This window comes from Notothenia rossii (assembly GCF_949606895.1).
Source record: "Notothenia rossii genome assembly, chromosome: 2".
NCBI classification, from domain to species: Eukaryota; Metazoa; Chordata; class Actinopteri; order Perciformes; family Nototheniidae; genus Notothenia; species Notothenia rossii.
In genome coordinates, this window is record NC_136904.1 from 74,207,119 (window position 1) to 74,230,099 (window position 22,981).

At 40.0% G+C, this 22,981-nt stretch overlaps 1 protein-coding gene across 4 annotated transcripts; it reads left to right on the top strand.

Moving 5' to 3' along the window:
• Positions 1 to 867: 867 nt before the first annotated feature.
• On the top strand, positions 868 to 22,311 carry LOC307030697 (1-acyl-sn-glycerol-3-phosphate acyltransferase gamma-like). 4 transcript variants are annotated; one of them, XM_079667293.1, is made up of 10 exons: positions 868 to 1,091; positions 12,976 to 13,033; positions 13,184 to 13,414; positions 14,236 to 14,405; positions 14,559 to 14,720; positions 17,500 to 17,653; positions 17,737 to 17,839; positions 18,880 to 18,955; positions 19,179 to 19,377; positions 19,548 to 22,311. In XM_079667293.1, the coding sequence occupies exons 3-10, from the start codon at positions 13,237 to 13,239 to the stop codon at positions 19,637 to 19,639; spliced, it is 1,134 nt and encodes a 377-aa protein (XP_079523419.1). In that variant the 5' UTR covers positions 868 to 1,091; positions 12,976 to 13,033; positions 13,184 to 13,236; the 3' UTR covers positions 19,640 to 22,311. The 4 variants fall into 4 exon arrangements, with proteins under 4 accessions (XP_079523419.1, XP_079523421.1, XP_079523422.1 ...); XM_079667295.1 differs by lacking the exon at positions 868 to 1,091 and adding an exon at positions 1,348 to 1,448; XM_079667296.1 differs by lacking the exon at positions 868 to 1,091 and adding an exon at positions 1,846 to 1,920.
• The last annotated feature ends 670 nt before the right edge of the window (positions 22,312 to 22,981 follow it).

Consider the following 22,981-nt stretch of genomic DNA (forward strand, 5'->3'; position numbering starts at 1 on the left):
TTAAATACCTTTTTTTCGTGCCATTTTTGTGAAGTTTACTACTGAATCCACAAACCGTAAAAGAAAGGTTATTTGGTTCTTTTATTTTACTCTTCCTTCTCTGCTGTAATTGAGCACATTTTTTACCAGGTGCATCCAAATATTCTTTAATAAAGGAATATGATTGTCAACAAGTTTTACACATTTTTACGGTTTAAAGTTTGTATTTCTACTTTGTAACCCTAGAGAAGCTCTGTAAATGTAGCTTATCATGAATTAGATCATTTTATGAAACTTGTTGAGTTACGTTTTTTGTATATAATAATAATAAATAATTATACTATTAATTCCTTTCTTACGGAAGAGGATTAGGGCCACGTGATTTTTTTTTGGGAGGATTTGAACAAAAAAAAAATGTGTTCTGAGAAAAAAGTCAGAATTCTGACTTTAATCTAAGAATTCTGATTTTAATCTCAGAATTCTGACTTTTTTCTCAGAATTCTGACTTTAATCTCAGAATTCTGACTTTTTCCTCAGAACAAAAAAAAAGATTAAGATTAAGAATCAGAATTCTGACTTTTTTCTCAGAACAAAAAAAACAAACATCAAATCCTCCCAAAAATAATAATAATGTGGCCTTAATCCTCTTCCGTAATTTCTAAATGTTTCAACCAAAAGCCTGCTTTATTAACTGGTGCATAGTGGTCACTGGGAATCACTAAAAGGCCTATGACAAAATATATAGCCATTATTTTTTTTACCTGTAGGCCTACCTATACTTTCACTAATAAATGGATCAAGATGTTTTTTTCGGGCGGCCAGGGTTCCGTTATTTGAAAATATATGTATTTAAATCATGTCTAAGAATGAATGAGGGGCCGGACCGGATGTGAGGCATGCCACCTTCAGGATGGGCTTTGAGGAAATGTGGGGCTTTAACAGACAAACAATAGCGCTCCTGCAAATCGCATTACCTCAAGTCATATTTATTGCATTGAGGAAACGGACGAAATAAGAAGGGCTTCTTAACCGAGTTGTTTTACGCCCCTGATGGTGAGGAAGCAGCGAAAAAGTAAAACAAAATCTACCGACTCCCAAGTGAATAATTTCAGGTAAGCCCAGAGTAACGTTACCGTTACTGACACTGCTAACGTTAGCCGGCTAACTAGCATAGCGCAATGCAAACTACTCCGGTCAGTTAACTATTTACAGATAACACTAATTAATGTGAGTAATGTGTCTCTTATTGACAGAATATACTATTCAACTAGATGACTACATCCGCCTCATATAAACACTCCTCTAGGTGTAGTGGTGTGTTAACTTAGCATGCTAGCCGTGCTGTTAGCAGCCCACTGCCCTTGTGCCGCTCTGCTGAGTTGCACAATGCACTCTAACGTCAGCTACACACTCTAGTCACCCAGCGATAACTGATTTATCGTGTCTGATTGAAGAAACTGGACGGACTGGTAGGTTTTATTTTCTCTTGTAAAGATGTGTACTATTTGGTGTTTTCAACACTCTTCGGCCGCAGTCATGACATGTGTCAGACGAGGAGCCAAGGCACTGGTGGACTGAGGGGCACGCTAGCTAGTACGTTATTTAGCTTTATTTTAGAGATGGACGCACTAGTGCGTAGAACTGTTACCCTAATAGTGCTTTATTTATCATGGGACTAATGAGCAGCACTACTACGCCGGGTACCGTTAGCTGAATTAGTACAAAGTGCGCCACGAGTAGAAGCGAATATCATGGGGTTCATTTAAAAAGCTGCTATTGCACTGCAAGCAGTTTGTACGTACGCTGGTTGACCTGCGTAAAGATGTCGTACCATACATCAGACGTAAGGTTACTGTAGTTCATTCAAATCTTCGGCTTTTTCAGTCAGTGACAACTTTACACTTATTTTCACCAACCAGGCGAGCGGTGCGCACGTGACAGGCAAGTCATTTTTTAAGTGATCGTTCCTGGCACTTCTTGCTAGCTATGATTGTGTTTACTACTGATCATAATAATGCTCTTCACTTTTCATGTTCTCACAATACTGTCTGCGTAGTTTAGTCAAGCTACAACAATAATAATGGATAGTCACATTGATACAGAGTCTGCCTTGATGGACAGTGCACTAACACATATTTAATGGTAATACGTATTTTGCCTCATTGGTTCCACAATGGTAATGTAGAGTTTGTTGTAAGGTGTGCCTGCAACGGACCTTGACAGGGAGACGTGCACACTGCTATTGTGATGGCCTATGATAGTGATTGTCTAGTGTTGTAAATGGTTTGGTAGTGTGTAGTACTGTAGTAAGGTGTGTGTCATTTTGGTAATGTGATAAAAATTTATATGCAATCTGTTCATTTTCAGTTACCCTTGACCGTCTCATTTTCTCAGTATTAGTGGTAATCAGGATTTCATACTGCTGACCACAGGAACTTCTAATAGCCATTTTGCAATCGAACAGATACATTTTGTAAAAAACTCTAATCATGACTATGCTGTATAGTAAGTAAGAAAACTGCAATCCAAAAGGTACATCTTTCAACCCAGCGAGATACCTTTCTGGACATCTTGAGATATATATGTTGCTTGATAATTTTCCCCTGAAGAATAAGAAGAAACAGTGTGTCAATTTGGTGTGGGTACAACAAGGGAGGTTACTAAATGTAATTTGTTATTTAAAAGTAGGGAATATGGAGGCCTAGGAGCCACAGACCTGGGCATTAAACAAAAAATTACCTTTGTAAAAAACATCTCGGCTGCAATCATCAATAGGAAAGCACCTTGGGTTGAGGATGGAAAAATGGGATGGAACAAAAGAAGAGGCAGAGCTAGAAATGGACCATATTACAAATTAGTTTATGGTGACTTCACAATTGAAGTTCAACATTTAGGGATTGATTGGATCGGACTACCAAATAGAGTAATTTTTAAAATGATAAACGATTTCAAATATGGAGGTGTTATAACATACAAAAACCTAACACCTGACGAAGGTAACGAAGTCTTGAAATTAGTTAAAAGTAAACAGTTATCGGAGAGCATGAGAGACGTGAGGTGTCTGATATCAGTTAACAGACTTGCGGTCAGAGCTGTGGTTTCATGGAGCTGCTATGTGAAAACTAGAACATGCCCCACGATTAACTGTGAGGAAGACGAAACTTTACAGCACCTCGTCATGGACTGCTACAGAGCCGAGGAGGTGTGGTCGCTCCTACGGGGCATCGGTTTAGAGTTCAATGTAAAATATATCTCAATCATGTATTGTATTCTGGATGAGGGGATGGACAATAAACACAGATAACTTTACAGGTGGTCATTTGTATAACATGTATACAAATCTGGAAAACAAGGTGCAAGATGATACTAAATCAGATGATCATAAACAGTGGCAACATCGTGAAACAGGTTATTACCGAACTAAGGAGAAGAAAAACCCTGTACAAATCCCAGACTTAGCCATGGGGCATTTTGAGCCTGTGACCGAACTGAGTCTCATTGGAATATAAACGTGCCCTCTTTATGTTATTTATATATTTATGAATTGTGTGTTATGTGTATTATTAATGTAACTTTTGAATATCATGTACTGCCCAAATAATATAAAATAAAGTTTAAAAAAAAAAAAAAAAAGCAAGGCAGTTTTATTTATATAGCACTTTTCAGCACGTGGCGATTCAAAATGCTTTACAAAATAAAAATAAAAGATATTTAAGAACAAATAGCAAAGATAATTTAAATAAATAAATAAACACAGCCGGTACAGAATACATGACTAAAAAGGCATACTGTAGTGTGAGTATCGGCTGCTCAATTAAAGGCAGCGGCAAATAGGTGCGTTTTTAGTCTGGATTTGAAAATAGGAAGTGTTTCAGCGGACGTGCACAATTTGGGCAGTTTGTTCCAGATTGTTGGGGCATAATAACTAAAAGCTGCTTTTCCATGTTTAGTTGTTGTTCTCGGAACAGAGAGCAGACCCGACCCAGAAGACCTGAGACTCCTGGATGCTTCATAGTGATGGAGTAGGTTGTCTATATACCTCGGTCCTAAGCCATTTAGTGATTTAAAAACTAGCAGTAGTATTTTAAAATCAGTTCTTTGGCAGACTGGAAGCCAGTGTAATGATCTCAGAACCCGAGTGATGTGATCCATTTTTCTAGTGTCAGTGAGAACTCGAGCAGCAGCGTTCTGAATCAGCTGCAGTTTTCTGATGGATTTTTTAGTGAGCCCTGTGAATACACTATTGCAGTAGTCGAGTCTACTGAAGATAAAAGCATGGACAAGTTTTTCTAAATCCTGTTGCGACATTAGTCTTTTAATCCTTGATACATATTCTTCAGGTGATAGTATGCAGACCTAATAACTGTTGTAATGTGACTGTTAAAATGCAGGTCTGAGTCCATCACTACACCCAGATGTCTTGCTTTGTCGGTTACTTTGTAGTCTGCCGACTGAAGCTCTGTGATTACTTTTAATCGGTCCTTCTTTGCTCCAAAAACAATGATCTCAGTTTTTTGTTTGTTCAGTTGGAGAAGGCTCTGAGTCATCCAGTCAGTGATGTGCTCAATGCACTTGCTCAGTGTTCTAATCTGAGAGTAGTCTCCCGGTGTAATTTTAAAATAAATCTGGGTGTCGTAAGTCATGCATGTTTTGCAATTGTGGTAGTTTGAGGTCCCATGTCATGGCCATGTCTACTGATCATAATTCCATTGTTGAGGTCTACTAGAATAGATGTATATTTAGCAATTTTCCAAACTCACATTGGTTTCTCATACAGCATCTCTGTATTGTATGTGTATTCAATCTCTGTCCTAAACGGCTTGTTGGAGCTCCAGCCACCCCCCCTCCCTGTGAGCCCACTGTGCTCTGATTGGTCAGCTCGCCCAATCTGTTCTGATGAGTCCACCACCGTTACAACGGAACATCAGTGATTATGTGTTACAATGGCGTTAGCCACCACAAAATGACACCAGCAATGACAAACAGATGAGAATGCTGCGTGGGGTCTGGGTGCCTTGTTGGCGGGACGTTGCGGGGCTCGCTGCTGGAGCGGACAGTGTGAGCTGGCTTGCTGCGGGGGATCTGCGAGACACAGCGAAACCCAGCCCGAACCCAGCCTGAGCGCACACACACACACCTGCAGCCTAGCTTTGAGTCTGCGTGTGTGCTCAGAACAAGCCGAGCCCCACCGCGTCTCGCCGTCTCATGCTGAGTTCAGGCTGAGAAATCTGCGGAGCTGCAGCTGAGAAAAGATTGTGTGTGTGTGTGTGTGTGTGTGTGAGTGAGGAAGTCCGGATTGGTCCATTTGGACCAATCCGCGGAGATATTACGTCACTATACCCAATACGTCACTGTACTTACTACACTATAAGAAGAAAACAATGGAAAAAGATAAATGTCCAACGAGGTGTTCTAGGGCAGCATAGACAGGTATTTTCTGTGTTGGTTGTACTCGCTACAGGAGGTACTTTGAGGGTTTGTGACTCTGCAGACCGTTTACATGCATAAAAAGCTACATAACACAGAAGGGGACGGTTAATACCCGGAAAAGCATGACATGGGACCTTTTTTAAATAAATATAACATGTCATAAAACTGTTGGAACAAAGTCCAGTATGATGACTGTTGGATGTAACTTATTGAACTCTTAAGCAAGTATTGCCATATAGGTCTTTGACACATAGCTTTGCAGATAAGGTTTTATCTATTCTGAGCAGTGCCATCGTGGGCAGTAACTCAGCACTAGCAATGAATTGTTTTATTCTTATATACTAATAAAGGACTGGCTTATCTAAAGCCAGTTGAGTAGCACTTGAAATGTTTGGCTCTATGAAACCTGATGTACTTATATGATTCTGTTTTCTTCAAGGTTGTGTCTTCCTAGTCGAATGTACTTATTGTAAGTCGCTTTGGATAAAAGCGTCAGCTAAATGCAATGTAATAATAATAAAGTAATGAGTAGTTTTATTAACCTCAAAGTCATATTTGTGAATGTTCGATTACTGCAAAATACCTTAACTTACAGAGTTTGAACTCAAGCTGTCAAGGAATCAATTTCACCCATTGACTTCCCCTCCTACTTTTTCCATTAGTCCTATTATATGCTGACTACAGGTCTGTTAAGTGCCTCCGTAACCCAAAGCATTCATCTGGTTGCATCTTTAGAATTTATTGAATTTATTATCATAATAGTTACATTTAATTGTATCTCACTTTACCAATATTTAACCATATATTCTGTTTCTTTCACCTGCACTATTTTATTCAAATGTGTCATACTGTTTGATTTAAAAAATGTTAATGTTATTTTGTTGTTGTATGTCCTTTTATATAATATGTTGCATTGTTGGAGGAGCTCAGGACCTACGATTTTCATTGCCATAACTACATTGTAGCTACTGTGATAATAAAACCCTTGGACCTTTTCGATAATCCTTGACCCTTTTCAGTCATCACTATGGCAACATCCAGATTCCAGATGGAGCCTTGGAGGTTCAAGGGTGGTATTTAAGTGATGCAAGGCCATTACATGTCAGCAGGAGCTCATTAACTTATTTATAAAAGACTGTCCGTCCATTTCTAAAACACTATTCTGTTTGTGGCTTTGCATGAAAAGTTTGAGTAGTTTCCAAGAACTCCTCAATATCCACAGTTTACACTCCTGAGAGTAATAACATACTCTTACTGTAATATAGTAATGTAGCCTATGTCAGCTAAAGGCAAAGATCTGGAAATTGTTTTAATAATTGGATGATATTAGCTTTGCGCACACACAGATAGTGGGAACAATACATTCCTGCTTTTGTTTCTGTCACTAAATGTGTTGATACAAATAACTTAGAAAGTCATTATTATTTTAATTTTAATATTGATAAAATATTCTTGCATTTTCACCAAATTAAACTTCTTCTGGTGCATTATCATCCTCCATATTAGTTATATTGCTTTCTGGCCTATGTGTGCATTTTTGCAATCGAACGAATAGAACACACTATAAGTGTTGTCCCTGCTGTTGTAAGTGGTGTATGACAAACAACTGTATGATGGAAGTTGCAATTGAGTCTTAAGAACTACAGTGGTGCTACGTGCAGGATTGAGAGCACTTCATGCTTTGAAACATGAATGACCTTCATTGTCAAGCTAACACAATGTATTTTTAATTCTATTTATATTCAGCTTTAATGCCCAGTGGCGAGGCCTCTGGACTGTACTCTAACCTTTTGACCTATTTGATTTAGTAAACACTGGAGTTCATTTCTGCTTCTCTGCCAGCTTGTCTAAACCACATCTGACATTAGCTCTGTGAGGGAACCCAGAGGCTTTTGTCGGCTTGCCCACTAGGACTGTTTGCCCTTGTTGTGTGGCTGACTAATACAGATATGTTGTAAATAATTGTTGAGGATATTCATAACTTTCTTTGCTCGACCAATTATACTAGGTCAAAGAAAAACAAAGCACAGATTGGCAACAATCATATAGGGGTTGTTTAAGGAAACTATTGACCTTTTGGAGGTCGTCACTTCAGCCTAGTGTCATGGGACCAATGGCAATTTGAGACAAGAAATTCTACGTTCTGATTGGTTCCTTTAGCATAACAGATGCTTTTCTGCTTCCTCGATGGAGGCAGGGTGGGGCCCGGCCTTCTTCTTTGTTAACGTTAATGAAATGAGACGTATCCAGGGTGCCCATAGCCTGCTAATCAGACCTAATCTGATCCATTGGATTAGAGGATGGGAATGCTGCATGCATGTAAGCTGCAGTTTCTGTGTGCTTCTCTTCTTCAAGCAGTGAGCTATCCTACCGTCACCTAGCATTCATTAATGAACTCTTTTTGCACTTGCTCTCAATGAAGATCTATTTCTTTTGGTAACTTTTCCAGTGATATCTTTCTTCTCTGTAAACTGTAGCGCTGATTAGTCAGCTCTTCCAACAAGATCTGGGATCTCGCTAGGTTCCTGCTTTTATCATCATTATCTTCCTCTTTCCTTCTGTGGGATTATCATGCGATGAAGCAGGACAGCCTGTGACTATCCACTGCTCTCGACCAGACTACTTTTTTTATGTTTTTTTTAATTCTGGCTTTGATTGGGTGAGATACCAGGAGCCAAAATGCTGAACCAGGGTGCTGTGACGATATTCACTGGGGTGTGTGGGGCCTTAGTGCTCATGGCAATGGCCTACTATGTCTACTGGTAAGTTTAATGCAAGAGAGATTGTTTGACACGGATAGGAGTGACCCTACCAGATGTAATAGAACTTGAAAAAGAGATAGTAATCAGCATAGCACTTAAAGTCTTATTTGTTTATACCATTTGGAAGCCGAATGGAGAACAATTAATATGACTTGACAAAAGTGCAGTGTCTGCCAGGATGTGGCAAAAGCTTTCCTGTACTTAGTGGTGTCTTTAATGTAATTTAGAACAGTTCTTATCACAACAGAGACTCCTAGCATGCAGTAGTTATTTGTTGGCATACAAGCTGTATACTGGAAATGTAGAGTAGAAGCAGCTCTCCGGCCTTAAGCAGCTTTAACCCAGTCAGCAACTTTAATCTTTCAGGGGTTACTGTGTGGGCCTGCACCCAAAGGGAGGTGGACCTTCACTGGCTGTTTCTAGTTCAACTCAATGTTTGTTTCTCTGAAAGTATTTTATTCTATTAGCTTGGTTCAACTGCCACAACACATGAACAATTACATTGGTTTGATTTACACTATAATGTGTAAGTCATTGCATTGTTTTAATTGGGGATAATGTTACTGGGCAGAGAGGTGTGAACCTGGTTTCACTTGCTTCTCTTAATACTGAACTACTAACCTAAAAAGCTGAACCGTAGCACTGATCCTATCAATTACACTTCAGCTTTGCACAACACATTATGGTTTACCTATTAGGCAGATATAGATATAATGTTCAATGGTATGCTTTTCTTTTGGCTTAATAATTATAAATACATAGTACTCATTATTTATTGTGCGAATACATCAAGAAAATACAGTCGGTATTGCTGTGTATGCCTAAAACAAAAAATACATTGGTGTAAAAAAATGTCAATTATTTGATAATGGCTGATTTAAAAAAAAGTCACACAGCTTAGGAAAACGTATGTAAAAGTTGTTTGAGGAGACTATTAACACTGTGTTTGAAGTTGTCATTTCTGCCTAGCGTCAAGTGACCAATGGCAAGGTGAGGCAAACAATTAGACATTCTGATTGGTTGCTTTAGCATGACAAGGCTATTACATAACTGTCCCACGAAGTAGGCTAGATATCTTGGTTGCAACTGATTGGTTACCAAATGTAAAGAATCCTAATTATATGTTTAACATAAAATATGTGTAATTTAGTGGATGATAGAACACAAGAAAGCCTGTTAACTTAATAGAGAAAATGGCAATCGATATATACAACACACTGTTCAAAACACAAACAAATAGCACAGAAGAAAACCTGTGACCCATGGTGCACGGCCTCCTGTGCCGGCAACTCTTTTGGTCTGAAATGTATCGCTTTGCAAAGCCCCATGTTATTCTTTAGGTTCCCCAGTACCTGGCATTTGGGATTTGGAACCAAAATATGGTTCCCAACACTATATATACAATCCATTGTTATGATACACACATTAAAACATAGCAGTATTTGAGGACCTTTCAGATCACCAGCTCTGCCTCACCACTTCATTCCAAACGACCATGTTGACTACTCGATTTCTACTTTATTGACATCCTAAGCTGGGAGTTAGGCAGAGATGGCCATATAAAGATGACAACAGATAAAGCAATCTACTTTTGAGTTTCACAACGGCTATTCAGCAACCTATGGGTGGCGGCATGAAGACTATGTCTGTGTTATACAGTCAATGGGTTGGACTAAGATTCTCTTGTGGTCTTGGTTGGCCATTCAAGCTGAATTATTAAAGCAAATATGTTGAGTGCTGCTGGTTATTTTAGGAGACAGTATGAGTGCACACAAAGTCAGGTATAAGATGTACTTTTGCTGTAGGCACTGTGAATTAAGGCGTCCATTTTAACTTGAGCAAAAATGCCTGGTTGCTCTGAATTGTATGACCCCGTGTACAGTGACAAAAAGAAGAGTGGAATAAAATGAGAACAAAGGTCATGGGATGTTTGGCATCCATGTAACAAGTGTATTTAACTTTTCTGCTTTGCTGGAAAATCCTGCCTCAAGCATGCATGTTGCATATAAACTTTTGGGCAGCAATGTCATTTAATGACAGAAAACATTAAATTAGAAGTTGTATTGGAGTATTTTTATTTTTTTAAAGATCCCCCTCTGATCCTTTAAAGGATCTCACATGAAGACAATTCAGTAGATTATACTGCAGTGCATTTATTGATGAGTTTTATTTTAAACTGGGAGCTGACTGAGAAACACTCACTACTAATTTCAGACTTTCATTTGTATTGTCAACAGCACATTCACCTACTTCTGTCCATCATCACCAAACCGACTGAAACAAAATACCATGTGTGACCAGTTGTTAGTATTATCTACATGCTGTCCTCTTTATCCTTCAGTGTTGGAGCCAACCTTCCAAAAATATTTTACTGGAGCCAGAAGTGAAATATGCAACAGTGTAACTCAAGCCTTCCAACTCACTCTCTCCCAGTTTAAGTAGGCAGTGGCACTAATGCCATATCGGTAACAAAATGCAGAGACATCTTTGGACTGATAATAATATTCATCAGGCGATAGATGGCACACGTGACATTATTTCAACACTTTAGTGTCAGTGTGTCCCCCTAACCACAGGCACTATAACGTCTGTTTGCCCAAGAGACTGAGCTGAAGTTCTGTGGATGTGCACGTAAGATTTAATTTCCTTTACACCCAGGTTTTGTGTTTTTAAATGGATTTATTACAAAGGATCAGACTAGTTGCCCTCATTATTGCCTGCAATCAACTGACCTTGTGTAAACTTTGTGGTTCAATATGAGATTGCTTTGTTTGCTCTTTCCTGAGATGGCGCTTTAAAGAATATGATACAAACTCAAGATAAAACATGGTTGTAAACAGTAAATCTGCTTAAAAATGAAGACGTCTTGGGTGTCTGATCCAATATATTGAAATGCTTTGTCAAGGTAAATAAATCAACTCGCGTTACCACGTCTTTTTTCAATTTGCTCACCGTCATCCATTTTGTTAGCTTTATCTAGTTCCAATTGTATACAATTTTACACGAGCAATTAAAGCAAAGACAGTAGTGATTACAGACTCTGTGGATGCAGAGTCGTATGTCATTGTGACATGCAGACTGACACGCAAATGTTCCTATCTCTCCCTTGTTGGTTAGAATACAGTCTGTTCTAAAAGCAGCGCCGTACAGCCTCGTTTTGGCCGGATGGCTGAAACAGTTGTATCAGTGAATGCAGGGGTCTGTACATGTTGCTACTAGGACTGCACAGATAATGCTTAGTGTTGTCACAACACCAAAACTGACTATGATAAATAATTCCTAAAGTATCTAGATGCTGAAACAATAAAAGGGCAAAGACAAAATACATCACAAAAAAAGTATTGAAATGATTGATGACAGGACATGGAATCATTTAATTTTGTTTTGGTTAAAAATATAGAAAATTGTGAATTTGATAAGTTAATCACCATAAAAAGAAAATACTTCTCTATCCAATTAATCCTTTAAATAGTTTTTCATGCAAAAATGGCATATAATGCTGTGTTTCAGACACTCAAATGTAGGCATTTTCCACAGTTCTCTGTTTTTATATCATATTAAATTAAACATCTTTGAGTTTTAAACTGACGCCCCTTTTGTTTTTAAAGAAAAGCAGATGGATCTATAATACATTTCAGTATTGTTGCTTTACTTTGATGTTTTATTAAAACAATTACATAACAGGCATTTTCTGAATGGCCATATACTTAACAACTAAAAGTGAAAAGGTTATCATGTAAAACAAAACAGGTGGAGTTGCCCAGTTGGCAGTCCTAAAGTTGATTTGGGGTGTCTACAGATTGCTACTCAGAGCTGCAAAAGCACTACTCAGATTAGAAAGTTTCTTAGAAAAGCTTTAAACTGGCTTGACCCACGCTGTAATGGGCTTTGGTGCAGATGTGGGGACAGTCCATGTAAGGCCGGGCGGCCGGCATACAAGAAGTATAAACGCAGCAGATGCCAGCGTGGTACAGATCCATCTTTTCCTGTCCATTCACCTCCATACCTGCTTCATCTTATTGTGTCGTGGAGGAGTGGAGCCTTTCCCAGCGTGCTGTGCAGAGAAAGATGGTAGAAATATTTCATGTGTGTTGCATTGGTAATAAACTGGCAAAAGCCCCGACAATTATTTTATTGTTCTGTCTGATCTACAGTCAACTTAAGTTAAAATAATATAAACGGAGAAAAGCTCTCTCACATCGGAATAGATGAGACTTTATATAACTCATACCTATTATTTATAAAAAGAAATGCCCTGATACCAACTCAGTGTAGCATAGGGAATTGAGAATTAGTTTCTAAGATCTTTGCTTCATTTTTTACAACAATAAAATATAAACCCTAAAGCTGAAATGTGATCAACTCTTTGTCACCATACTCTATTGAAATATGATGGCTGTATTCAAGTATTGCTTTTCATTGAAAATGCGTAGTTCTGTGTAAAATGTGGCATATAATGTCATTTCTATCACTTCGCCCTTGTGAAAGTTCAGGCTGAGTACGGCCACAAGAAATCTAAACTGAGTAACAATGCTCTTTGACAATCCAACGTGTGTTAAAATAGCACATTACCCAACCTGCTGTGTGCCACAGTTTAACCCAGCATCTGTCTTCTGGTTTTTTTTTAACCACCGACCACACTCAGAACGACATCAGCTGTTTCTGGCGTCCTCTTGTCTGTATCAACCACCTTTTCGATGATACGTGCACTTAATTCAACTCTACTGTAATGGCACTGTACTGTTGTGTTTCATTTTGCTTACTTCACTATTGGCTCATCCTCTGTTTTCTCTGTCTCCATCAGGTCTGTAGTATTGGCTGACGGACCGTGTAAACGCGGCTTGTAAAAGGATCCCACCGTGGTAAGAAAGACTGTTAGTTTTTTATTACTGAATGCAATATTGCCTGCAGAAAAATGTAGTCAACCAGGACCCATTATTTTTACCGTTTTCTGTCAGTAAGGTTCATTGCTTTGGCTCTGCCTTCCCTCCTCTATTCCCGCCCTCTCTCAGGTTGGTCGTTGTGTTTAGAAAGGAGCCCACTCAGCTCTCCAGGCTCCTCAGCCATGGCGCTGCTGGCCTACCTGAAGAGCCTGTTCATCCTGCAGCTGCTGATGGGCTTTGTGTTCGTGGTGAGCGGCCTCATCATAAACTTCATTCAGCTCTGCACCTGCATCCTCTGGCCCATCAACAAGCGGCTCTATCGCATAATCAACTGCCGGCTCGCCTACTCCCTCTGGAGTCGTGAGTACATCATACTCCTTTTTTGTCGCTAAGAGTTATGTTGTTCTTTGAAAATAGTGTAAACAAGATAAAGCACCAGGTTCTTCGGGTGACACTTGGCTTGGCAACCTGCTGAATTCATGTCAACAATTCTATTCCTTTTAGCTCTGAGATAAATCTCCAGATCAATGAAAATCAATGCAAAGTGAAAACATCGATACACATCAACTTCTTCAAGATAGGCCTTTATTTTGACCTTACCTTGTCACATCTGTTTCACCATTTCTGTCCAAGTGCACCTCATTCTTAAATTAAAACAGTCCTGGCGTCGTTCGCAATTGGTGCTAATGGCTTAGCGAAGGGGAACAGGCAAGATATGTTGTTAAATAAGCATGTTTTTTAATGATATAGGCCTGAGATTCAAGTTAAATCCAAAGTGTATCATGGAAGATTTAGTTTTCAGCGAAAAATGTATTGTTGTCCAAAGGCTCAAACTTATGATTTACAGTACAACCCCTACTAGCTGCTATAGTAAGTAGCTATGGCTGGCTGTTGTCTGGCAGATGGCTGCTCATGCAGAGCTAATGGGAGCAGCTGAGGCTCAAACATTACATCTACCAAAATAGCTCCATACAGCTGCAGTGTTCTGATATCTCATGATTAGGAAATAATGTGGCATGGGTCACTGTTGTGTTAATCAGCAAAACTGAGGAGCAACCCTGACATTTATTAAGAGGAAAGTGCTTTGAACTTGTACTTAGTTCTCATCGTCAATCCTATAAATGATGAAGTGTTGTTTGAACATTCCCAGTGCCCCGCATGATGTGTTGTTTTCTGTGCAGAGCTGGTGATGCTGCTGGAGTGGTGGTCGGGCACAGAATGCACACTATACACCGACCAAGCTACGGTGGACAAGTTTGGCAAAGAGCATGTCATCACCATCCTCAACCACAACTATGAGATCGACTTCCTGTGTGGCTGGACTATGTGTGAAAGATATGGCATCCTAGGGGTCAGTACTGTCGCAAAAAGGAACTGAATTTGTTGTTGATTTAGTTACTTGTCATCTCAGATTATGCTCTTCAAGATGAAGTCCATCTCTACTCCTGATGAGGAGAAATCAAACCTTTGTCATTATACACGTCTACCGGTTTCCCCTCTCTAGAGTTCAAAAGTGCTAGCCAAACACGAGTTACTGAAGGTTCCTCTCATTGGCTGGACCTGGTACTTCCTAGAAATAGTCTTCTGCAAAAGAAAGTGGGAAGAGGATCGGAAGACTGTCTTCAGTTCACTGAATAGCCTCAAAGACTATCCTGAATATATGTGGGTAAGTACACATCAGACACACTGTCTTAATTCCTGTTTGTGTAATAACAAGACGGTTTAGCAGTTTGCTTAGGCCACGTTTACACAGAGACGAAACGGGTTGTATCCGCTGCAGTTCTCTATCGTATGGACGGTTCTTCCACACGAGGCCGTAACGGAACCGCGGAAACGGAGCCCTCAAACGGTAACGGGTCCCAAGGTGGGTAGATCTGTGGCGAAAACGCTCTGGGGGGCCAAGCGGCTCCGTGTGTACGTCCTATACGATCATTTCCTGATAACGATAACGCCATAGCCCCGCCTCTCCCCACCTCTGCTGCTTACCCCCGCGTCACCCGCGTGTTTCGCCAAAAACAACAACAACAACGGCGGATCACAGGGTTGATTACGTGCTCCAGACGCTACTGACCATGCTACAGATGTTAGTGCAAAATCTACAGCTCCTCTACCACAACCATCAGCAACAAGTGGACATGGAGAACTACATGAACTACATGTTGCTAAATCCATCGCGGAGAATAAACAGAAGGGCAACCATGGCAACCATGCTCGGGGGGTCTTCTTCGTTGCTTTTGGTGTATTTTGTGGCACCACCCGGTATATGTACTACAGCGTCTCCACCGGGTCGAGCGGTCTCGTGTGGACGGACACGTATCTTGAGCCAAATTCCGTGTGGACGGAAGACCTTTTTGATATCGATTAAGGTTCGTTTTCGTCTCCGTGTAAACGTGGCCTTAGAAGCCATTCCATGTTACAACACACTCAATTGCATAAATACCACATCATATGCTTGTGCAATCAGTGAACTCTAGCCCAGTCTCAAAACATTCCTCTTAGAAAAAGACATGTAGATACTCGAGTTAATCATCTCAGTAAAATATAGGATAGGGTGTTTGAATTATCTAAAGGAAACATTACATTGTATTATACCTGAATATGAAATTGCTAAAACTAAGTAAGGCAGTGTTATAACATGCGTTGAGTAATAATCCCTTATGGGTCAGAAAAAATGTATTAGCGCAAGTATAGCAGGTCAAAGGTCAACCGTAAACCCAACCTATAAGCCAGGGGGGGTCCAAACCTTTTTCAATGAGGGACAGATTTGATCATTTGAATATACCAATACTCCATTCTGAAATGTTTTAAACGTAGAAAAATATACAAATACACTGTTGTATAACAATTATCTTTATTTTTCAAATCGCAATGTAACTAAATATAAGCCACTCGTGAACAACTCTAACAACACAGTTCTGCCTTTCATCATACTTAGAGAATCAGATAACATTGAACAAACTATATAGAATACCTTAAACTTTGTAGAATCAGGACTGACAAATAATATACAAAAATGTTCAACATAAAATGTTCAGTCAAACCATACACAAAAATTATTTTAGGAAATATCTCCATCTCCAAAATGCAATACGAAATAAATCACACATCAATTTCCATTTTCATCAGATACATTTCATGGGGGAAGTAACACATATTAGATCAGTATGTGTGCAATGTGTGTGGGTCAAAACTCAAACCTGCACTATTGTGTGACAGCTTCCCAGATCTCAGCTGATAACAGTGGTATTACTACCAATAGTGACAACAGTAAAACAAAAACAAAAAGTTCCACATTTTGATAAACAGAAATGTCATAAATAAATGTCTTAAGTATTCTTTAGTTTTCATTGGAAAAAAAATACTCTGCCTATACAAAATCTAGATGATGCCCTTTGACCCAGTCTCTCTTAGTGTAGGAAGATACATCAGAGGAGGTTGCCACTTTGAGTGCACCAGCTGGATGTGTGTTTTTTTTCTCTGTGAAACTTACTGAACCGGGCTTTCCACTGTGCACAGGCTGAGGAGGCTTTCACTCTGCTTTCTGAGGAAAAACCGTTTGAACGTGCGACTGGCCTACATTCATGGCCCCTGGTTCAGCATCTTGTTACAGATATTCATCGTGACTCAACCAGTTCACCTGCTGAGATTAGGCAGATCAGCTGTTGATCTAATTACCCCTCAAATCCGGCATTAGGCTACTTCTCATGACAGCTTTTGTGTCCAGATTAAGTAAACACCAGGGCAATTAGTCGGCAAACCCATAAAGCTTCAGATTGAGATATCATCGCCAACTATTTTGATAATTGTTTCATCATATTTTCTTTTAGTGCGAAACTGTTTGAGCCTCTCAAATATGAATATTATCTGCCTTTTCTGTATTTTACATTCAATTCAATATCTTTGCATTTTGGACTTGTCAAAACAGACTGGGAAGGACATTTTCTCTTTTTGACACTAGACTGAACTACATTAAGCGATAACAACAGTGATGTTATTTGCAACCACCCTTAGGTACAGTTAACATCCACCTGCCTATTGAGATGAGATGCTGACTTTATTTCAGCATTTTGTTACACTGAGGTGAACTTGATCTGTAACCAAGCAGAAGTAGGTAAAAGATTCAAGGGTTTTATCGTCATGTGCACAGTAGCCACAGTGTAGTTATGGCAATGACAATCTTAAGTCCCAAGCACCTCCAACAATGCAACATATTATGTATAGGACATAAGACAAAATAAAATAATTAATACAATAAGCTAAATGATGCAGAGAATGTTGAAAGTGACCACGTAAATGCAGGATCCTATGCACATGTAAATAGAATAAGGTATACAAGAACAGAATGTAAATGCAAGAATGGGACAAGAGAAAATGGGTCACCTCCAGTGGGTAATTTGTTTTTATAGGTGTCTGCATGAGTTAACACAGCTCTTTTCTCTCCACAGTTTCTGCTGTATTGCGAGGGCACCCGCTTCACAGAGGCCAAGCACCAAATCAGTATGCAGGTTGCAGAGAGTAAAGGCCTGCCCAAGCTCAAATACCACCTACTGCCCCGAACCAAAGGATTCACCACCACCCTGCAGTGTCTTAAGGGCACAGGTAGTGTGAACAATAACACACAGTTTGTCATGCTGGATTCACACAATACTTTCATTCAAAATCTGTGTTCTCCTCTCTCACAGTAACTGCTGTATATGATGTGACTCTCAACTTCAAAGACAACCAAACCCCCACTCTCCTGGGCATCGTCAGCGGCAAGAAATACAAAGCTGACCTGAGTGTAAGGTGAGTGTCGCAGGTACCATTTTTAATAATCACTCATTATAATGATCTATTACATTTATTTTTCAACTGGAAATGATGAGTCTTTTCCAAACGTTTGGGCCCCCTACTGACTGCCTTTTTGTCCTCTAACAATGAAACACACAGTGAGAGCCCTGAAAAATGTTGGCTGGTTTCCCAGTAAGTTTATGGTTTCAGAACAATAACTGTAATTGGAAGGAGAATCCTACTGAGTGAAGAGCTGACCGATAGCTCACGCTGAAAAGGCTGAGGGAAGAGGGTCTTTTTTGTCTCCTTGCCTGAACTGCAAAACTATATTAAAAAGCAAACTGTTTCTTCTTTAACTCAATTAAATAAAGGAATGTTTAAATATCTTTTTACTAACATGGTTGACTAGACCGGAGTCAGTTAAACATACAAGTGTCTAAAGAAATCCCCCAGCACCAAAATAGATGATCTATGGTGCAGTGAAAGTGTAATGTGAGAGAGCCACCTGGTGGGGAGGAACTGCCACAACAGGCCACAAGTCATTTGTTTTATTAACATGAAATATTTTCTGCTGCACTCTGAGAGGACAAGTTTGACCATGAAATGTTTCATTAAATCCTATTGTCCATTATATTATGATTTGATAACTGCATCTGGTCAAAAATGTTTAACATTATTGTTTGAGGTTGCAGTGCCTATGGATAGTGTCAGTATTCTTTCATTTACAAATGGTACTATTAAGGTGGTAGTTCATGATTTATTTTTAATTTTCTTTTGCTGGGCACACAAACTACACTTGATGTTCAATTTGTAGTTATGGTTTAGACATCACAAGTTAGATGCGTTTCAGATTGCTGGTGTTGATAATGTGGATATTGGAAATTATGAATGAAGGTAGAAAAAAAGAGACCGTGTGCAAATCCAATTTCTCACTGTCAGGGGGAAAAAACGAATCGATAAATATTGGATATACTCAAATACTTATCTTAAGTTTAAAGAATCTTAACAACTGCTCCCAGTTTAAGACGCCTTGTGTTTTTCTCTTTTCAACCCAGGCGGTTTCCGGTGGAGGACATACCCGATGATGAGAAAGAGTGTGCCATCTGGCTGCACAAGCTCTACCAGGAGAAGGTAAACTGAAGAAAGCTGACATTAAAGGCAGATTCAGTAATCAAAATGTATAATGCACGGCTTCATTCAGATATGTAGTTACAATACAAGCTGTTTTCTGATTCACATCATGTATTACAGCCTATAGAGTTTAATGTATGTATAAGATGGGTAGCTATGCTCGACATGTCATGCATGATTAAATGATAAAGTGCAAACCAATTCTTCTTCCTCTCCGGCTCAGGATGCCTTACAGGAAAGCTACAAAAAGGAAGGCAAGTTCCCCGGACCCACAATCACTCCTAAACGCCGGCCATGGACGCTGCTGAACTTCCTGTTCTGGGCCACCGTGCTGCTTTCGCCCCTCATCAACTTTGCTTATGGAGTGGCTGTCAGTGGCTCCCCGCTCCTCATCATTGGCTTCATCATCTTCCTCATCATAGGTAGGCAAACTCTGCATCAGTGGCCTGTAGAAGCAACGCTGTTTCCTTTTGCGGACTGAGCAATAGGCAATGCCTCTCTGAATTTACCTGAAAGAGAAGTAATAAAAGCACCGTGTTGTTTAATCTTAGAATCGCTGTCCTCACTCTCTTCTCCTCTGTTCTCTCCCCAGCCTCGATAGCTATCCGCCGCCTCATAGGGGTCACCGAGGTGAAGAAAACAGGCTCCAGTTACGGCAACCCGGAGGCCAAGAAAGAAAACTAAAGTGTCACCCTCCTCCGTGTGCGGTCACCCTGCGGCGTCTAACCCCTGCCCGCCTCCATTCTCCTCCTTCTGTTGAGTCAGTTGGCAGGCTAGGGAGGAGACCCAGCTGTGAAAACATAATAGAGCCCAGAGATAGAAATACTAATGGCACTAGTGAGAGAGAGCATGGACAGTGTGGGCTTCACGCTCTCTGGTCTACAGAACATGAAGAGGGGGAGATGCAGCACTATATTCCCCTTGTTTCTTTCTTAATCCCTCATCCATGTCCTTTAAGATCCCGCTAACACTCAGGGTTAAGCTCCTAACCTGTGTGAGGTCACATTTCCTGCTCTCCACTTCCTGTCAGTCATCAGCCAATCAGGGAGGGGCTCATTCTTATTGCTCAAAGACCACAAGCCGATCTGTATCTGATCTTTTTAATCTTAACCACCGAGGGGCAGTGTGTTTCTGCAGCAGCGTACATCACTCTTTTCCTCGCCCAGTGGGACTTGTAATCAGAACCGGTGCCTTGAGGCCCAGCCTGTTCTGCTTTATCTTAAAGAGTCATTTCACCCGAATCACAGAACGAGTACCTGTTAACCTCCAGGTATCAAGCCTTGCAGATAGTTTTCATTGTATGGGCCAATCCAATACAATGTAGGGAGGTCCCTTTTGCTCAAATCATTGCAAAGTACATTGGAAAAACTTCAACAGCAATGTGTCTTTCAGAATATAAGTCTATTACTTAGGTAATGATGAGAATATTCAGAAATGATCCAAAGTTGGTAGTGAAAAACTGACCATATTGTTGGATCATCCAAGTAGTAAGCACATTTCTGTTTTTGGAGAGGGACATTGCTCCTGAGTTTTTCAATATTTTAATTAGTTTAAGCACCACCAACAACATCACCTCACTTGTATTGTCCAACATACTCTCCAGGGCTAGATACTGCAATCGTTAGGTGGGAAAATCTTATTTTTTCTCCATCAAATTGTGATGTTGGTGAACTGATCCTTTATTTTGATTGCGTGGAAAGGCTGGTGTCTGCAAAAGTCAAGCAAGGGCTCCCATTGTGAAATCTGTCCTCATCAAGGACACCTGCCATCTGTAACAGGTCTCATGTGTCGTGCACGCACACACACACACACACACACACACACACACACACACACACACACACACACACACACACACACACACACACACACACACACACACGGAGTCACCCCGACACATTATAATTAATGTTCCCATCCCTGTTCTTATTTTACTTGCTTAATAGGAAATCGCATGTATGTTGTTTTTCATCATTTTGACGATTTCTTCCCCCCTAAATGTGACGTTGAATCAACCAGCAAACCCAGTCGAAACACTGAAGCAGTTCAATCGACCAATCCCCGATCCAGAAAAGGTCATCAGCTGTCTACATGTAGCGTCGCAGTACTGATGTTTTAACCTTTGCCTTAAATCAAGCTTGCTCAGGCGAGGGATTGCTTATTCGCCACCCCTTTAAAACAGCACCCACCTCTTACCTCTGCGCTCTGGCTGAATACTCATCCTCTCCCTGCCATCACAGGGCATGGAGGAGCTGTGTGGATTCATTGGGTTTGATTACCAAAGCCAATGAGCAAATAAAACCCTTGTTATTCTTTCAAGTGAAAAGCTGTTGGTCCGTTAAAGGGCGTCCCCGTTCCTGTACATCGTTTGTCAGTGAAACAAAGCTGCTTGCTTACACTCCATGGGCAGGCAGCTCTGTTTTACTCCCAACATCGTAGCCAATGTCGGTGCACAGCTCTAAATATTTCACAATTTACAAATCAGTATTAAACTGCATCAAATTAAACATTGGCTGCTGCAGTAAAATTAGTGGATTTCTTCATCAAAACAATGGTAGCAAGACATGGAGGGGATATTTTGTGTTCTGCTCTCTCTCTCTCTTTCCCCTCCCCTCCTGTGCCACCTGTAGTGTTAATCATTTATTTTGGTTTTAATTTGTGACTCCTCAGCAGCAATACCTTGTGTACGTCCTCTCTCTGTAGCGTTATGTCAACCCAGACAGATTTCATGCAAGCCTTAATAGACACTGCTGCTTAGTTTTTGTGTGAAAATGTAGAAGCTAAATGAGCCCCTGTGGTAGTGAAGAAAAACAGTCCTCCGGTATAGCAAGCAGTTTGCTGGGATTAGTTGCCCTGCTGCTTCTTCTACAATCTAACATTCAAGATTTAACAACTGGATAAAGTCTGCTCTTATGCACAAAGAGCTCTGTTCATAATCAACATTTTTTTACAAGGAGATATTTGAGTTGCTTTACCTCAAATATTTGTTAAAAGCTTTAGTATCATGGCCTGCTATATTTTTCCTCAAGAGATCTGATCAGAATTCCAACTCATTCTGTCATTCAGTAAACATGTCTCATTTCAAAGATGCTGAGAAGTCCTGATCAGTATTTGGAAAAAGTTTTTTTTATTCAGATCAGAAGTTTAACACAAGGTTGTTGTTTATCTTTTTTCTGAGGTCTCCGATGGAATTAAATAACATTACAAATTGAGATTTAAAAAGTCTTTAAGTGGTGTCAGAGATAATTGAGTTAGTGGCACCTCTTGCGTCAGCTTTTCTTTGTTTTCTAAGGCTATTTTTATGTTTTCTTCAATTAAAGCACTTAAGAATATTAAAGGATTTAATCACAAAGCAACTTTTACTCTTTTGACTTATTTGGATTTGTGTGAGTTTTTGTGTTTGCAAAGCAGTTCAGATACAATATAGCTTCATGACAGGGGAAGGGTCTGGAGCTGAATCCACACACAACCTGCTTCATGTTTCTCACTCCATCTTCTCTCATCCATCAAGGCAACACGTTCACATCCACCCTCCTTCATTCATCATGACACGCCACACGTTTCCATTAAGATACAGTGTGAGAGTATGAACCAACTGAATACGAAATATTTTATTTGTCCCACGGCTGGTAAAGGATTTCTGTTTTAGTCTCTACATACTGTGTTAACTGAAAATATGTACATAAGGTGATTGATGAATGTCCCTCTCACTTCTAGAAATTGTAAAGATGGACGAGCTGTTCCTTTAAATTAGACTTTCTGAATGGAACATTGAAAAGTTATCCATAAAATGTCCTGAGGACATTTTGGGTGTGCTGTATGGAAATGTGACTGGATGTTGAGAGACTGTAAACATATGTACATAATGTAAATTATGAGTATGATTTTAGAAATTGCAGTGACAGGTTTTTTGCAATAGCTGTTTTAAAGGCCTTGCATTCAGGCCAAATGTACCCCTGATGGAAAAGCTACAGCAGGAGGATATGTAATGCAAGCTGGCCTATGGGAGCGGTTTGGGAAGGGGTC

Excerpts from the sequence above, each read along its gene's own strand:
- LOC307030697 (XM_079667293.1), top strand. The coding sequence starts at position 13,237 with ATGGCGCTGCTGGCCTACCTGAAGAGCCTGTTCATCCTGCAGCTGCTG. Across the intron at positions 14,406-14,558 it reads AAAGATATGGCATCCTAGGG|AGTTCAAAAGTGCTAGCCAA; the intron begins GTCAGTACTGTC and ends TCCCCTCTCTAG. Across the intron at positions 18,956-19,178 it reads ACAAGCTCTACCAGGAGAAG|GATGCCTTACAGGAAAGCTA; the intron begins GTAAACTGAAGA and ends TCTCCGGCTCAG.